Consider the following 18,721-nt stretch of genomic DNA (forward strand, 5'->3'; position numbering starts at 1 on the left):
GCTAATACTGTTTGCCCTGCCCTGGAGATCCAGACACTCCATGCTACCCAACTTACAGACCCACCCAAAGTGGCTTTTAACCGTGACTTTTCCATATAAATGGCTGGTCTTGGCTCATGCTTCACAGCTTCCTGAATCCTATCAAAAAAGGAACAGCCTACCTCATTAAGCACTTAGCCCCTGTACCTCTTGCTCAGTGGCCCCAGTCGAGGCACTAGCAGCAGCCAGCTTAGATTCACAGCTTGGCTTTGCCTGGGAATCTCCAAGCCCAGCACAAGCGGGAGCCATCTCAGATTTCTTTATAGCTCAGGCAGGGTGGCCCTGGCAGGAATCCAGATTGTGGCTGACCTTAGATTGCATCACCTGGAAAACTCCAGAGCCTCTGTTCTCAGTGGACAGCTACAGACCATGTCAGAGCGTCACCACCCTGCCCAGCTGATACTCCATGGAGGGTGGAGGTTGGTGGTCAGTGGTCATAGCCAGTCCTTTAAACTAACTGGCCTGGGTAAATCCCTCCCATTGACTTGCCAACAGCAACCAAGGCTCCACTACATGAGGAGGGTGTCCTCAGCCAATGTGAAAGGCACACCTCAAGTACCCAGCTTGAGTGATAGGGGCGGCTGTTGCCACTGGACCCTATAGGACACCTATCAGATTGGTTCATACTACCAAGACAGGGAGTCATAGCAGCTCTACCTAATACACAGAAACAAACACAGGGAGGCTACCAAAACAAGGAGACAAACATGACCCAAATGAAACAACAGATTGAAACTCCAGAAAAAGAGCTAAGTGAAATGGAGATAAGCAGTCTATCAGATGCAGTGTCAAAACACTTATTATAAGGATGCTCAAGGAACTTAAGATCTCAGCAGCATAAAAAAGATCCAATCAGTAACAATGGATACACTAATTGAAATAAAGAACAATTTACAGGGAAACAACAATACAGTGAATGAAGTCAAGAATCAGTGATTTGGAATATAAGGAAGTAAGAAACAACCAATCAGTACCACAAGAAAAATAAAGAATGCAAAAAAAAATGAGGATAGTGTGAGCAGCGTCTGGGACAACTTCAAAGGGTCTAACATTTGCATCATAGGGGTACCAGAAGAAGAGGAAGAGCAAGAAAGAAATTGGAAATCTATTTGAAAAAATAATGAAAGAAAACTTCCCTAATTTGGTGAAGGAAATAGACATGCAAGTCCAGGAAGCACAGATAGTCCAAATAAGATGGCTACAAAAAGGCCCACTCCAAAAAAATCATAATTAAAATGGCAAAAGTTAGAGAATCTTAAAAGCAGTTAGTTACCTACAGGGGCATTCCAATAAGACTGTCAGCTGATTTCTCAAAAGAAACTGCAGGCTAGAAGGACTTAGCAATAAATATTCAAAGTCATGAAAAGCATGGACCTACAGCCAAGATTGCTCTACCCAGCAAAGATACCATTTAGAATTGAGAGGCAGATAAAGAGCTTCCCAGATAAGAAAAAAACTAAAGGAGTTCATCATCGTCAAAGCATTACTATTTGAAATGTTAAAGAGACTTATTTAGGAAAAAGAAGATCAAAACTATGAACAATGAAATCTACCAACAGTTGAATCTAAAAAAACAAATTGAGCAAACAAGAAAAACAGAGACAGAATCATGGATATGGAGAGTATGCTGATGGTTGTCAGATGGGAGGGGAGGGTGGGGGAATGGGTAAAACGATGAGGGGATTAAGAAGTATAAATTGGTAGTCATAGAATAGCCATGGGGATATAAAGTACAGTAGGAAATGGAGTAGCTATAGAACTTATACCCATGATCCATGGACATGCACAGTGGTGGGGGGATTGCCTGAGGGAGTTTGGGGGTGCTGGGTGGAGGGGAGCAAGGGGGAAAATTGGGACAAGAGTAGTGGCCTAATAAGACAATTAAAAATACATCATTCATACATTCATTTGATATATATTCAGTGACTGCATAATATATGCTAGGAAAAAACAAAAAGCTCTTTAAAATCAATGAGAAAAAGACAACTAGATTAGGACACAACTAATCACAGGAAGAAAAATACAAGTATAGTTATCGTCACTATCTGAATTATCACTAACCAAACTCAGAAATTCATTAGATTCAGGTACATGTATTAATCCCTCCCTATACGAATTCTTGCCACTTGATACCTATAATAATTTCCTAGGGCTACTGTAACAAAGTCCCACAAATTGGTTTGCTTAAAACATCAGAAATGTATTCTCTTCACAGTTTTGGAGACCAGGAGTCTGGAATCAGGGTGTTAACAGGGCCGTGTTCCCACTGAAGGCTCTGGGGAAAGTTCTTTTCTTGCCTCCTTGCTTTTGGTGCTTTCTAACAATCCTTTGCTCTCTGAACTTGGTATCTAAATGCCTCAGTATCCAAAATAAGAAATTAAATTTAAATAATGAGAGATATTTGTCAATAATAAGCATATTAGAGACTGTTCACCTTCATTAATCAAATAAATGAAAATTAAACATCAACAGGATACTATTTTTTGCAATGAGATGGTAAAAATAGTGAAAATACTCAAGTGTTGATATAAGTGGTAAGAATGCAAATATGTAGGTATGGTATATTTGAAAGGCAATTTGACAATATCAATATGATTTTATATATTCATATTAAAGTAATTCAAAATGACCATTAATAATTATTTATTATAGCAAATAACTTGAAACTACCTAAATGTCAAACAGTGTGAAATTAGTTATATGATGGTAGAGCCATGATACTGGACAGCCAAAGACCATTTAGTGGCATGAAATTTCGTGACATATATGTTTTAAAAAAATTTTATCCTCACCCAAGGACATTTCTCATTGCTTTTAGAAAGAGGGAAAGAGAGAGAGAGAAACATCAGTTGGTTGCCTCCCATACACACCCAGACCAGGGATCATACGCACCTGGACTGGGGATCTAACCCATGACCTTTCGGTTATATGACGATGCTCCGACCAACTGAACCACACCAGCCAGGGCAGGAATATCCTACTTTTATTAAGCAAAATTCTATCTAGATAGCTAAATAATGGGTACATTTTTATTTACATAGATTTGTTTATATGCTTGGAAAAAGTGCTGGCAAAAGTCTAATGTAGTGATTACCCTGGCTCGTGGAATTATAGATGAGTTTTTAAACATTTCTTTTAACTTTCTATTTTCAGACTTTTCTATAGTAAATGTGTGTTATAATTGGGATGAAAGACTATATTTCCTATAAACTGATATAGTTCTAAATTCCATATTCTAATCAGAAGAAAGGATAATATTTTATAAAGGCTTACTTTTGTGGTACATAACAATAAATTCAGAAATGATTAGAGGAAAAGGCAGTCAGTGGATCCTAATTTTAAGAAAAAAGACTTTATAAGGCATAGTGCAATTTAGGTGGGCCTTGAAGCATGGGTGGGTATAGATATGAGCTACATTTTCTAAAAATGAGAAATAATATGGGGAAAAATTACTTGCATAGAATTGGTCTTTATTTAAATATTTGTACAAATATTAAACACATAAAACAGTGCTTGACATCCTCTGTTTTTACTAGGCTGATGTCCAAGTGCAATTGATCAGCAAAGGCCAACCAAATCCTTTGAAAAATATTCTAAATGAAAATGATGTAGTATTCATCTTGGAAAGAGTGGTAAGTGGTTCTTGGCCTTTGTCATGGTTTTATTGTTAATTTGGTTTTGTGGGAATAACCTCAAGTGTAAATATAGGTTCTTTTTAAAGATTGTATTTTTTTATTTTAGAGGGGGAGGGAGGGAGAAAGAGAGGGAGAGAAACATCAAGATGTGGTTGCCTCTCACGTGCCTCCTACTGGGGACCTGGCCCACAACCCAAGCATGTGCCCTGACTGGGAATCGAACTGGTGACCCTTTGGTTCACAGGCTGGTGCTCAGTCTATTGAGCCACACCAACCAGGGCTCAAGTGTATACATTTTTTCATCAGCATATTTAAAAGTAGATTCTAATTCTTTTAGGAATAAGTACAGTGATGTTCAATAGAAATATAATGTGAAACACAAATGTAATTTAAAACTTCCTGGTAGCCTCATTAAAAATAGATAAATGATATCATATGATAATATTTACTTTTAAGAATGTTATGAATGGAATCATACAGTGTGTAATCTTTTGAGTTTGGCTTTCACTCAGTATAATGCCTTTGAGATTCTTCCAGGTTTTGTGTGTATCAGTGGTTTATTTCTTTTAATTGTGAAGTGGTGTCTCATGATATGGATATACCACAGTTTATTTACCTATTCACCCTTCGAAGGACATTTGGGTTACTTTCAGTCTTCAGTAATCCTGAAAAGAGCAACTATGGTAGTTTTTGTTCAGATTTTTATGTGCGTTTAACTTTACAGTAAGTACTCAGGTGTGGGATTGCTGGATGTGCAATTAGGTTTAGTAATTTTTTTTTAAATTTAATATATCTGAAATTATAATTTCAACACCTAACTAATGTAAAAATCATTAATGAAATATTTCAAGTTCTTTTTTTCCATACTAGGTCTTTAAAATCAGATGTGTATTTTACACGTCAGATGTGTATTTTACACGTATATCTTATTTCAAGTGCTCAGTAGCCATGTGGCTAATGGCTGTTGTGTATTTTGCAGCACAGCACAAGTAGCTATGACTCATGAAGTTCTATTTTAATTTTGTGTAACTGTAACAAGAGGGAACTTCTTATTTGTATCACTTTATAATTACAACCTTAAACCTTTGTTTTAATGATGATAACTGATTGGCAGTTGAGATTTTTATGGAATGCTGCCAATGCTGTCACATTACAGGGTTGCTTGGGGCAAGCATTCCTTTGGTTACACCATTTCCTGAAGTAGATAGGAACAGGCTGTAATAGGGGAAAGTGGATGTTCCTGTAGAAGGACCACCTCTGTCTGCTTTAGGACCCTCATGCTGTCTGGAAGGCGTGGTAGTGAATGAACAAGCTCTTCGTTTTAAATACACACACGAAGACTTTCTGAGGAGGGAGCTCCTTTGTCTTTTATGTTAATTCATGGGTGTTATCAGTGCTTATCTGTGGTGGACAAATGGTAGGAAAAATTCATTTATAATTATACATGCATTATGTGGTTGAATTTAGACTTGTGTTATGGGGAGAAGCAAAAGCTGAAAGCAAAAAGCAAAAGCTGAAAAAAAATGAAGATGGTCCAATGAAGATTATCTTGAAAAGGGTAAAGATGAAGAGAGGGCATTTGTGGAAAAGTGGGCTAGGATACTGGGGAGAATGCAGCTTGGAGTTAGGAGTGAACTGGAATTCAGGGAGGCCCTAGCATTTTGGGGTAGGGAATAATTAAATGGCCTTTGTTTCTGCAAAAATCAGTAGAGCTTAATGCATGAGTATTGGATGCATAACTGTTCAAACGTAGAACAGAGGGGAAAAATGATATTTCTTGGGTACCTCTAGTTCTAGGAACTTTTTGGAAAGCCAGGCCTGGAGAGGAATGAAATCTAGAATATGGCAAAAGAAATTCAAAGTTGAGGAGGCATCTCGGCTTGATTCCTATTAAATCGGCAGAGAACTTACTGCCCGAAGAGACTGCCTAGATTCAAATGTTGGCTTTGCACTCAGCAGCTCTGTTATTATCCTAGGCAAGTTGTTTAGCCACTCATTACCTGTTTTCTCATCTCTGAAATGGGGTTAATGATAGTATCTATCTCAGGGCTTTTATGAGGAATAAAATAAAACAGAGTGGTAGCTGGTACCTAGTTATGCTTAGGAAATGTTAACTTGTAATTCTTGTTATTGGCAACACTAAGCTAGCTATCTAGTTAAACATATGGAATATCAGAATCCTATAAAAAATGAGAGTTGATAGCCCTAAGAGAAATAGCTTTAAGGAATCTTTGCATTTTGAGAGTGAAGAATCCAACAAAATCAGGGAGTTTCCCCTAGTATTTGGTCTTTAGCTTATCATTAATTACATGTAGGAGCACTTTTTTTCCTATAGGCATCAGATGGTTCCTTCATCAGTAGCAACTCAGAGCTGTATCTTCTAATAGGAAATACTTCTGATGGCAAGATACGTTGGTACCAAACTGGTTTGTAGGTATGGTTTTTGTGATAGCCAAATCATTTGTGCTTAAAGTTTTAGAAATCAATGCATTATGATCTAGCATAATAAAGAGTTGACTTTTATGTTTTTTTTACCTGGCTAAATACTTTTAAAACATTTTTTAAAGCCTTTAGAAAAGGAAGAAACAAGTCATGTTGAAGAGCTACAATCTGAGGAAACTGCTATTTCTGATTTCTCTACTGGTGAGAATGTTGGACCACTTGCTTTACCAGTTGAGAGGGCGAGGTAAGTTTTTTTCTTAGTATCAGGGTAGGAGTAGTGGTGGAGGGTAGGACCTTAAATTGAAGCATTCTTATAAACATTGGGGGGAAAGGTATATCTAATGCAGGTCCCTCCCTGCTTCCTTCCTCCTCCCCCTAGATAGGTATATTCAGGTCTACTGAATATCCCATTGACCATCCCAAACATGACCAAGAAGGCTGCGGTGATCTTCCCTTTCTCCAGTCTTCTATACTGTTTGCTGTTGCTTCTTAAATGTTTTCTTTGTGTCTAATCTGGTTTCCCTCCAGTCTTTCTTCCTCCGTGTTGCCAAGAAAGTGTGATTGAGTTTCTTCCCTGCTTATAAATCCCTCAGCGATTCTCACTGCCTCATAATAACATCCAGATTCCTTTTGAGTGACACGTACAAGCCTTCCTTGTCTAGTCTAGTGGTCTTCCACCAGGGGTACCATGCTCAGTGTGAGCATTTGGAAATTTCAGGGGTACTTTTTGGTCGCCATAATGATTGAAGGGAGCTACTAGCCTGGGCCATGGATTGTAAACGTCCTGCAATGCATGGGGTTCTCTGGCCCAGTGAGGAATCTCCTACCCTGTTAGAAACCTTTTGCCTCCCTGCCTTGCCAGCTTCACTTCCTGCCTCCTCCCTGTGTAGTCACATGCAGTCCTCTCTGCCTGGCCTCCCCTAGCTCCAGGACCAAAAAGTCCTTGCCATCAAGGAGTTCTGGAGGATATAGTCATAAAAATAATAACATTTAGAGAATAATGACTGTATAACAATATTCACAAAGTGACCTTCCTTCGTGATGGTTTTTGTTTGTTTTGCTATGTAGAAGCTTTTAACATTTTTATGTTGTTAAATTAATCAGCATTTTCTTTCATGGCATCTTAATTTTAAGTCACATTTGGCCTTTTTTCTTTTCTCTCCCACAACTTAAACATCATTTGTTTATATTGTTTTCTCCAGCCATTGTTTGTTGGGATTTATACATATGCTTATCATTTCTTTGCTCTCTATTTCTTCTTGCATTTCAGACCCTCCTTCTGGGATTATTGTATTTCCCTTTTGAAGTTCAGTCCCTTAGAAATTGCTTTCCTGAACATCTGTTGGTAATAAATTTGGTTTTCATCTGTTTAAAAAGAAATTAAACCACATTTTCAGTCACTTAATTTTGATATACTTTCAAATTTACAGAACAGTTACAAGAATAATATGGGCACTTCTGTATGTCCTTGACTGAGTTTCACCATGTGAACCAGTTGTTCACATTTTGCTGTATCTGCTTTGTCACTCTTTTATTCCTTCTTCTCTTTCTCCTCCTCCCCAACTCACACTGTCTATATAGTATATATATCCTACACACACCCTTTTTTAGTATGTTGGAGATACTGTACTTCCTTACCCCTAAATATTTCGCCGTGTATTTCTTAATAACAAGTATATTCTCTTATATAGCCACAAAACAATGATTAAAATCTCGTAATGTAGTATTGTTACAATACTATTATTTAATTCACTTTCATCTCCTTAACGTGTCCCAATGAGTAATAATAACTTGGAGTATCTTTCTTGGAGTATCCTACTTCCTTTTCGGCTCCTACTTTCCCCACCCCCGCAGCTTTATTGAGAGAGAGTGACATACCCTGCTTATTTCCTTAGCTTAATCTCATACCATACTTCTGCTTTTACTGTATTGAACTCCCTGCTGATAACTCCTGTCACTCTGTCACTTCCTGGCATATCAATCTTGATCTGTCTTGTGTGCCCGTCTCTCACTTCTTCATTGGGTGTAATATTTATGTGCATTCTGCCACTTGATTTTCAGATTTTTATTCCTAGGAGACTCTTCATGAAGTGATATCTTTGGAAAAGAAAATCCTTGACTGATCAGCAATCTATACCTATAATTAATACTTTCTACTCTTGTTTTCAAGGCAGTTAATTGGACTTTACACCATGGCTCACAATCCTAATATGACCCATTTGAAGATTAATCGACCAGTTACTGCCCTTCCTCCCCTTTGGGTAAGGTGTGACAGTTCAGACCCTGAAGGGACCTGTTGGCTAGGAGCCGAGCTTACCACAACAAACAACAGCATTACAGGGATTGTTGTATATGCGGTCAGTTGTAGAGGTGAGAGCTCACTCTTACTACTCTAATGGGTGTACGTGTATATATTTACTTTTTGGTAGTTATTGTTCTGTGGTTTTTATTGAAAGTTGATATCATTAAGAGGGAAACGCACACAATAGAACTTGTGTTAGCCACCATGAATGAATCTACTCCAATGTGTAACTTGTAGCATGTTGGCAATATTCCAGAAACAGATCTCCAAAAGTCTGGGCAGGAGTTTATGGCTGTTTTGTTTTGGTTTAATTTGATTTGAATATTTTTTAGAATTTTCATTAGAGGATAAAAAATTGAATATAGTGACAGTATAACTCCAATCTCATAGTAGACATATAGTTATATTTTTGGTGGTAGTATTGACCTTTGTCCCACTTTTATTCTTTTATAGACATTTCTTTCACCTATGATTTAAAATTTAATCTCAGCTATTATTAGTGTTAGGTTGTGGTACCCTCAGAATTTGAATTTTCTAGCACTAAGATGTAATTTTGAAGTGTAAATATTTTTCTTTTTTTCTTTCATGCCCCATAGCTGATAAAAATTATTCTATAAATCTTGAAGAGTTAAAAAATTCACATAAGAAAAGACATCACTTGTCTACTGTAAGTATTTCTCTTCTCACATTACTTTCTTCAAACTGTTACTAACCTACCTTCTAGTTTAAAGGTTTTTTACTCCTAATATGACTACATATTTTTCTGTGGTATCAAAATGTTTGTATTTATTTTCATATCAGCTAATGACTAAAATTAAAATATCTGTCTTCTTGCCTTTTTGCTAATCTTTGTGTTTAAAAATAATTACCTTGTTTTTCCATTTGCTATGAAAGTATGGCACTTTTTCTTCTTTTGAGAAAAGAATCATAGTAGTTTTGAAAATGGGCTTTGGTTATGTGAAAGCATAGCTGCTGGTGTGCTGGGTACACTTTTCCAGGTTACAGCCAGGGGCTTTGCCCAATACGAGCTCCTGAAGTCCACTACCTTGGATGATACAGTCCCTGCATCACAAACTACGATCACTTTGGATATTTCCTGGAGTCCTGTGGATGAGATTCTTCAGATCCCTCCACTCTCTTCAACTGCAACTCTGGTAGGAGTGAGCCCTGGTTGGTTTTTGTTGAGTTTACTCAGTGTAGGTTTACTTTTAACTTGCTTGTTTCCAGCCCCAGCCCTTCTCTGACAGCTTGTCTCTGAAGTACCAAGAGAAGCCAGTGGTGGTTTTGCCAGGTGATCTGATGTATCAGTAGCCCACAACACTGCAATTATGTAACTTAAGAATTTTCCAGTGATTAATGAAGTCCCTTGAATTGGGACTCAAGTGTAATTATCAAAATGACTCCTCTCTGCTACTCTTTTTATTCTTTCTTTCTATTTTTCAATTATAGCAGACATTCGATATTATATTAGTTTCAGGTATACAGCATAGTGGTGAGACATTTATAAAACTTACCAAGTGGTTTTCCTGGTAAATGTAGTATCTACGTGGCACTATACACAGTTGTTACAATATTATTTCCTGTGTTCCCTATGCTGTACTTTACATCCCCATCATCTGTGCTAGTCTTAAAAGACTGCTTATATTGGCAATGCATCAGGAATTATTATACTAGTAAGCCTTTTCACCCTATAACATTTCTAGGAATCTGCCTTAGGAAATTAATCACAATTACTAACAAAAATACATGTACAAAGCTATTCACAGTGATATAGCTGTGTTTCCAAAATATTAAAAACACAACCTGAATGTTAATAGACAATGACTACAGTTGATTTCTATCATGAAATATTACACAGTCTTGGGGATGGGTGAGGTAGAGGGAAGTGGCCGGGGGGGAATGGAGATAACTGTACTTGAACAACAATAAAAAAAGAAATGTTACACAGTCTTAAAAATCATTATTTAAAGTATCTTTAATAATAATAGGAAATGCTTATTATTAAGCAGAAAAAAGCAGAAAGTACAAAAGTGAATATATAGTAGAATCTCAGCTATTTTTTGTAAATATTTTATTTATTTATCTTTAGAGGGGAAGGGAAGGAGAGAGGGAGAGAAATATCGATGTATGGTTGCCTCTCATGTGTCCCCTGCTAGGAACTGGCCTGCAACCCAGGCATGTGCCCTGACTAGGGATCAAACCAAGATTGTGTGGTTCATAGGCCCGGGCTCAATCCACTGAGCTACACCAGCCAGGGCTCAGTTATGTTTTTAAAAAATGTACAGAGCAGCCTGGTTACTGTTAATAATGGTTCCTCAGAGTAGTGAGGTTATGAGTAATCATATTTTAATGTTTTTCTTTCCCTTCAGTAGGTATTCACATACAGCAGAATCTTTTTTTTACTCCCCTTTTTTATAAATAATATCTTAGGGTTGTAACCATTGACCTCCAGGTAGGGCAGTACATGGATGGTTTAGTTAGAGTCTAATGAACATACTTATAGGGAGGTTTTAGTTTTGGTGTGTGGTAATGCTAAGTTTATCATTAAGTCTGGAGCTATATTTATATTTCTCCTACTTGTCCTTTGGAAATCCAGTGGGAGGAAGCAGGAGAGTGTGTAATGAGAGCAGTTGTTCCACGCAGGTGCACTTGTGGTAAAGAAACGGGATTTGATGGCCTGACTTTAGTTTACTATGTTGGGATGGGCAGGATCTGTGGTATGTGTGTGAGAGGTTCTAAATGAGGTTTTGCCCTACATTTTCAATTTATTCATGCTTTATGAAATACATATTTTTAATATGTGGGTAGTTTGAAATGCAAATAACTATGACCCTTGTGCGGAGAACATGAGATTACCAGTGAAAACTGATTTTGGGAACTTTCTAGAATATTAAAGTGGAATCGGGAGACCCCAGAAGTCCTTTGAGTCATCTTCACAGAGAACTGAAATTTCTCCTTGTGAGTATCCTTCTGGAGTTTGTAACTTCCATTAAATCTTATGTTTTCATAAAAATGTTTGCTAATATTGTTGTTATTTAGTTTTGCATTCCTCAAAATTTATTCCAAATGTCACGTATGCATTGGATATGCTTGGCAGTTTGGGCAGTTTAATTTTTCTATGTGGTAGTTACCTTTACATTTAAAGGGAGCACTAGTTAGATCATTAATAGCTACAGTTATTTGGCATTTTTTACTGGAGTGTTTGCTTTTCTGTTTATATGATGGATTGCCCTCTTTACAGGTGGGTTAGCTGCCAATTTATTTCAAATGCATGTATAATCTGCTTGTTGATAACTTGAGGATTTGAAAAATATACACATGTATATTTTAATCCTCACCCAAGATATGTTTATTGATTTTTAGAGAGAGAGAAACATTGATGTGAGAGAGAAACATTGATAGACTGCCTCCCATATATGCCCTGACTGGGAATCAAACCTGCAACCTTTTGGTGTATGGGACAATCCTGTAACCAACTGAGCCACCTGGCCAGGGCAATAAGTTGTGTTTTGATTGATACTAAAGATTAATGGGCGCATGTTTCAAGAATTTTATGTTTCAGTAATTTTAGCTCCACTCTACAAATTGAGTCTCAAGAACATGCCTCATTTTAATGCAGTAGTAATTCCAAGTGTCTTCTTGGCATGCAAAGTCAGTTATAGCTAATCACTGTCCTACTTCTTTCTTTTTTAAAAAAACAACTTTATTGAAATATAAGTTACATACCATAAAAGTCACTTGTTCAATGATTTTTTAAAAGATTTTATTTATTTATTTTTAGAGATAGGGGAAGAAGGGAGAAAAGAGGGAGAGAAACATCAATGTGTGGTTGCCTGTTGGATGCCACCAACTTGGAACCTGGCCTGCAACCCAGGCATGTGCCCTGACTGGGAATTGAACTGGCGACCCTTTGGTTCACAGGCTGTCACTCAATCCACTGAGCCATGCCAGCCAGGGCTATTCAGTGGTTTTTAGTATACTTACAGAGTTATATAACAATGGCCATCTTTAATTTTAGACCGTTTTCACCACCCCCAAAAGAAATCCCACAGCCATTAGCAGTTACCTCCCACAGCCACCAACCGCTGGCAACCACTAGGTACTTTCAGTAGTACTTTGTTTCTTTTTGTTGCTGAATAGCTTCCATTGTATACATATATCACATTTTGTTTATACATTTATCAGCTGATGAACATTTAAGTTGTTTCTATTTTTTTGCTATTCTGAGTAATGCTGCCATGAACAGTCATGTACATGTTTTTGTGTGACATCTTTTCACATCTCTTGGGTGGATTTGCTATGTCATGTGGTAACTCTAACCTTTGGAGGAACTGCCAGACTGTAACTGTTTTCCGAAGTGGCTGCACCACTTTACATTCCTATTAGCGGAGTATGAGGGCTCAATTTCTCCATATCCTTGCCAACACTTGATATTATCTGCTTTTGTTTTGTTTTGTTTTTTTTGTTTATAATCATGTTAGTGAGGATGAAGTGATATCTTGTTACATGGCAGTGCCCTGTTGGCTAATGACTTTCAGTATCTTTTCATGTCTCTATTGGCAGCTACCTTTTTCTTTAGCTTAATCTAACATTCTATGTCCACTTCCACTGAACGCCCCCACCCTCACCATATTGAGCCCCATGCTTGTAGTAGCTCCAGTCCTGTCATACTTTGTCACTTTCTGGTGTGTGTGTGTGTGTGTGTTGACCCACTGGGTGTGCCCTTCTCTCACCTCTTTCTGGGTGAGCTCTCTGTGACATCTTTTGCTTAGGATGGTTGCACTAATCCCCCAGAATGGCTTGTGGTGCCTTGCTCGGTGCTGCTATAGCACTCCAACAACTCTTGTCAGAGTGTTTATCAATCACAGTAATTTGTCTCCTTATCTTTCTTTCTTACTAGACTTCAGTGCCAAGTACCCTGTTGTGCCTTTAGCATCTAGTTAGTACCAAGCATTCTAAATAGCTTGGTACTATTATTATTATTATTATTATTATTATTATTTCCCTGTTTGTGCAAAACTTGGTACTTTTTCTACTTTTCTCTCTTTTCTTCTTTAAAGCCCCCCTTCCAGGACTGTTCCTGTGGGCCGCCATCATCTTTCTACCCTCCTGTCTCTGTCCCTCTCTCTGCACCTGGTGAGATGTACAGGTCACTTGTACACTCAGTGATTTGACTAACGCATTCATGAAGGAACTCCAGATCCCTTCTTTAAGCCGATACTAGTTGCCATCTTTTCTACTTTTCTACGACTTGAGTAGAGAGTTATTGCCTCAAATTCAGTATGTCCAAAATGAAACCTGAAATCTCCAAACTAGATCTCCGGAATAGAAACCCCTGTGTGGTTCCACCATTCATTCGATTTCACTTATATATTGGCCCTTGAACAACTTGGAGGTCAGGGGCACATATCCTTCTACCCCCAGCATGTTTGGCAATTCATAACTTTTTACTCCCCAAAACTTAACTACTAATAGTCTTCTGTTAACTGGAAGCCTTACCAATAACATAAACTGTTGATTAACACATTTTATATGTTATATGTATTATACTATATTCTCACAATAAAGTAAACTAGAGAAAAGGAAATTTTTAGAAAATTATAAGGAAAAGAATATACATTTGCTGTGTTTACAGGGGGCAAATCTGCGTATAAGTGGACCCATGGAGTTCAAACCCCTATTGTTCCTGGGTCAACTGTTTTTTACTTTAGTGAGCACTATCCATGCCACCGCCACTTACTACCACCACTTACTACCACTTACTTGCACTTACTACCACAGCTGGAAGCTGCCGCTCCACTGTGTGCCAAACATGGGGTGCTAGATGGCTTAGTTATTTTGTCTGAGGCATCAGCGCTGGTAAGTGAAAGACCTGGTTCAAAACATTCAAATACGTGTGTCTATCTGACCCAGAAGTCCATGCTTTGTTATAATCTCTCTTATAAATTCACAGAATCTTAGATATGCATAGGGACTTAGCCTCTGCAAGTTCAGTCTTCTGTATTATTATGACAGGGTAGGATTTTGTCTTTTCTTTTATTCCACATGCATTTTCTCTCTCTCTGTTTTCCGGGAATATACTATTCTTTTCTTCTTTTGAAGTTTCACTCACTGTGCCCATCTTAGTTAACGCTCGTATCACCTCCCTCCTGGACCACTCGAATGATCATTTATTGTTTCTCAGCAGGGACACTATTGGCGTTTTGGGCAGGACCATGCTTTGTGGTTTGGGACCTTTGTACACGTTGCAAAATGTTTAGCATCTTTGGCCTCTATCACATTAAATGGTCAAGATGCTCCTGTACCCCCAGATACCGTGACACCAAAAATGATCTGCATATTTTTCCAAATGCCCTGTGAGGGTAGAGGATGAGATCAATTCCGTTGAGAAGTATTTTACCTTCTCTTTTCTTTTGACTCAATCCTGGGTATTTCTGATGGAGGAATTCTGGATTGTGTCATTTACTTGCCAAAAAATTGAGTGGCTATTGTCTTCCACATAAAATAAAAAATATTTTTAAGTTTTAAGGACACTATTCCTGTGTAGCCCCTTTTTTTTATAATCTATTGTGTTCCCTAGGTGGTGTCTCCACCTTGGTTGGAATCATCCCGCCCTCTTCATCTCATTTCATGCTCCTTCCCTGCTCTGGAGCCGATGGTTCTCGCATTTGGAGCTGAGCTGAGGTTTCACATTGTTCCCCTAGCTATTCCAGCATATCTTGACTTCCTTTCCTTAGGACTTCAGTTTAAATATCGCATGTATGGACATGTACATTTATATTATTTTTATGTAAACTTCAGTTCACTTTACATTTGTTGCTCTCAATTATTTCATCTGTATTATCAGTCCTTCTTAACCAAAATTACAAGCATCTTCAGGGCAGGCTCATCAGCCTTGTGTCCTGTAGCATCTGCACACATGGCACCGTGGTTTAGAACACCATCTTTGGATGTGTGTCCTGGCACTGTCGGTTACTAATTGTTTTTCCTGAAGCAAGTTACCTTAGCCTCTCTCAGCTATAGTAAGGTGTAGGTGAGTAGTATTATCTGCCTCATAGGGTTTTTGTGAGGATTAAATAACATACTACAGGGGCAGCTTTAGCTCAAACAGTTACTTCATCATGACAGACACTTAGTAACGTACTACATGTGAAACACTTAGAATAGTTCCTGACATGTGATTAAACACTCAAGAAATACTAGTATTATTAAATACATCCTTACTGATTAAATTGCTTTCCGCTAACAAGCTTTTGGGATTTTGTCTTTTTAAATCTCCCATAGGTTTTGGCTGATGGTTTGAGGACTGGTGTAACTGAATGGCCTGCGCCTCTGGAAGCAAAATCCGCTGTTGACCTTGTGCAGGAATTTCTGAATGGTGTTTGTTTTCCTAATTCATGCTTCTACATTGTTTATTTTTCTTAATTGGGAATATATACTTGCTATATTTAAATATAAGTTGTCTTTTTAGGCTTAATATTTTTTCGGTTGTGATATGTAAGCTATGAAGTCTGTCATGGTCATAAGGATGGCTTTCATTCTGAATTGCTGATGGTAACAACCTAAGGAGTTTTAACAATAAGATTTAATTTAAAATATATATACCACAACCATATGTGAGATTGTAGGAGAAGAGGAATGGGACAGTAACCTTAGAGCACCTACCGCGTATGCAAGCTGTGTGTCAGGGGCTTTCCCTCTACCTCAGTTCATCCTCGCACCTCTACCTAGTGGGTATCTATTATGACTTCCACTGGGGAGTTACGTAATGTGCTAAAATCCCCAGGTATACTTTTACTGTCCTCATTTACCATTTGAAAATAGAATTAGAATGGAAATAATTTTGAAAGCAAGAAAATAATACCCAGAATTAATAAGCTTTTGCCACTTTCTAGACTTAAATAAGCTCGATGGATTTGGTGATTCAACAAAAAAAGACGCAGAGGTAAGTGACTGTTAGCATTTAGAAATGTCCACTGAAATAGCTTTGAAAATGTGGTTGTACAGTTAGTTATCTTTTATGCTGTACTATCCACGTCACGTGGACCTGGTACAGCAGAAGCAGTGTTTTGGTCTCTGATGGCAGCGCTGCTGATTGATTCTCTTAAGGGCTGACAAGTATTTTTGGACAGAACTAATACATTAGTATTATTTCTCAAGTACAGAGTAGTAGAAATGAATATGTTAAAAACTATAACATAGTTTTACTTTAGTATATTAATATAAGACATGTTAATGTGATAGATAGAGATGGTATTACTAAATTAAGCTAATTGTGTTGTCATTTGATGCATGGGAAAATGGAAACAATAGTAATTTAATTAAATATTTTAACATGAAGGGAAGTCGGTGCTTGTTTTTAGGCGTTACAAACAATTTTAGTGGCCCAGTTCTTCGTTGTTTATTGATTTGTAGCTCCCCGTAGTGCATGAAGTTGTGGAAAATTCATTCATATCTTTCTTTATGTACGTTCATGGGTCCACATTTTCTCAGAGAAGCATTTGAAAGCTTATTGGCCTTAAAGTATTTCATTAAAAGAAAACTACACTGAATGTTCTCTGACACTTTTTCAGACGGTGAAGCACGACAGTGCTGCGTTGGATCGTTCCATCGAATGTCTTTTCACCGTACGGTGTGATCTCGATTTTGCTGAGCAGCTGTGGTGCAAAATGAGTAGTAGTAGGTGTCTGTCATGAGGTTTACCTTTTTTTTCATACTATAAGAGAATGTTTATTTACAAAGTCACAGAGGTAAAAGTGGGCTGACTATAGAAGAAATGGGCTCAGAGAACAATTTATAGGGGAAAAAGTAGGGCCCTTGGAGCTTAGGAGAGAGGAAGGTGAAGAGAACCACATGAGGGGGCTGGGGGAGAAGAAGAGGAAGGGAAAGGCATGGGCATGCTCTCTGGAGGGAGAGTGCGCCAAGGTTTTCTTTTTTTTTTAAAGGCTTCATTTATTTTTAGAGGTGAGGGGAGAGAGAGAAGGAAAGAAACATCATGTGTGGTTGCCTCTCACACAACCCACACTGGGAATCTGGCCCGCAACCCAGGCATGTGGCCTGACTGGGAATGGACCTGGTGACCCTTTGCTTCACAGTGAGGAGTTCAATCCACTGAGCCCCACCAGCCAGGGCCAAGGTTTACTTTTAATTAAGTCTTCTGGGAGTGATACAGTGTGTACTACTAATTTTGTGTGCAAGTCTAGTTTCTGTTTCACAAACTTATGCACTGGCACATTCTACTCAAGAATTGTGGTAATCATATAAGGCAGTTGGTAGAATCTGTTCTTTTCTTCTTCCTCAAGTATAAGACTTAGGGGGGTTTTAAGCTGTGTTTATATGAACCAAAACATATACCTTAGTGCAATTATAATTATTAGAGAAAGGAAAAGACATTTATCAATATTTTACTAAGTGTGTTATTTTGTGCAGTACACTTAATTTGTTTCTTTAGAAATGCACTGTCTTTTCTTTTTACCATTTTCTTTCCCTTCCCCATCTATACAGTAGAGATACTTATCTTCTTCATTTGTGTAGCCTTAAGATTGATGACACATTTGATCTGCAGAAATACCATGAAAATAATGTTACTGACTTGTTTTTCAAGGTGTGATTTCGTATCAAGACTTGGTGAAGTGTTTTACATTGATCTACCAGAGTCTACAGTGTGGTGACATACAGCCATGGGTAGGTTTAGTAGCTTGCATTCAGTGTTTTCACAGCAATATTGCACAGTGGTTAAGGGCACAGGCTCTGGAGCACACTGCTTGACGTTGAATTCCAGTTCTGTGACTGACTTACTAGCTGCATAAACTTGGGCAGATGCCTTTATTGCTGTGGGAGCTAGTTTCCTCATCTGTAAAGTAGTGATAGGCATAATCCCTACCTCAGAGTGTTGTTTTAGGATTAAATAATTTAATTTATGTAAAGCTCTTAGCACCCAGCTAATAAATAGTAAGTGCTCAGTATTTGTAAGCTACTAATGTTATCATTGTTACTATTGCTATGAATGACAATTCTCATATACTACTGATGAAGGTAAAATTTGGAACACACTCTAGAAATCAGTTTTCATAGTGATCCTGAAAATGTGTTATGCCATTTGAATCAATAATTCTTTTGTTAGGATCTATCCTAAGCTTATACACAGAAATGTGTATTGAGATTTTATGTATCAGAATAATCATTAGAGCTTCAGTCAGGGTAGCAAAAAATTGTGAATAACCTAAATTTCCACTATTAGTGAAACAACTAAGTAAATAATAATATAGCCATATAATGGCATATGTAATACTTGCTAAAAATG

The 18,721-nt window shown here is 37.8% G+C and overlaps 1 protein-coding gene across 1 annotated transcript in view; it reads left to right on the forward strand.

Annotated features, from left to right (window-relative positions):
* ZWILCH (zwilch kinetochore protein) overlaps nucleotides 1-18,721 on the forward strand; it is a 39,075-nt gene that overhangs the window by 4,131 nt on the left and 16,223 nt on the right. The window contains exons 3-12 of the mRNA XM_037054194.1: nucleotides 3,576-3,671; nucleotides 6,242-6,360; nucleotides 8,287-8,486; nucleotides 9,015-9,085; nucleotides 9,417-9,572; nucleotides 11,305-11,376; nucleotides 15,703-15,796; nucleotides 16,314-16,363; nucleotides 16,992-17,097; nucleotides 18,023-18,102. Coding sequence (XP_036910089.1) covers nucleotides 3,576-3,671; nucleotides 6,242-6,360; nucleotides 8,287-8,486; nucleotides 9,015-9,085; nucleotides 9,417-9,572; nucleotides 11,305-11,376; nucleotides 15,703-15,796; nucleotides 16,314-16,363; nucleotides 16,992-17,097; nucleotides 18,023-18,102 — 1,044 coding nt within the window. The remainder of the gene's footprint in view (nucleotides 1-3,575; nucleotides 3,672-6,241; nucleotides 6,361-8,286; nucleotides 8,487-9,014; nucleotides 9,086-9,416; nucleotides 9,573-11,304; nucleotides 11,377-15,702; nucleotides 15,797-16,313; nucleotides 16,364-16,991; nucleotides 17,098-18,022; nucleotides 18,103-18,721) is intronic.

Source organism: Sturnira hondurensis, unplaced genomic scaffold (genome assembly GCF_014824575.4).
Source record: "Sturnira hondurensis isolate 20B ecotype Veracruz unplaced genomic scaffold, ASM1482457v3 Scaffold0008196, whole genome shotgun sequence".
Taxonomy (NCBI): Eukaryota; Metazoa; Chordata; class Mammalia; order Chiroptera; family Phyllostomidae; genus Sturnira; species Sturnira hondurensis.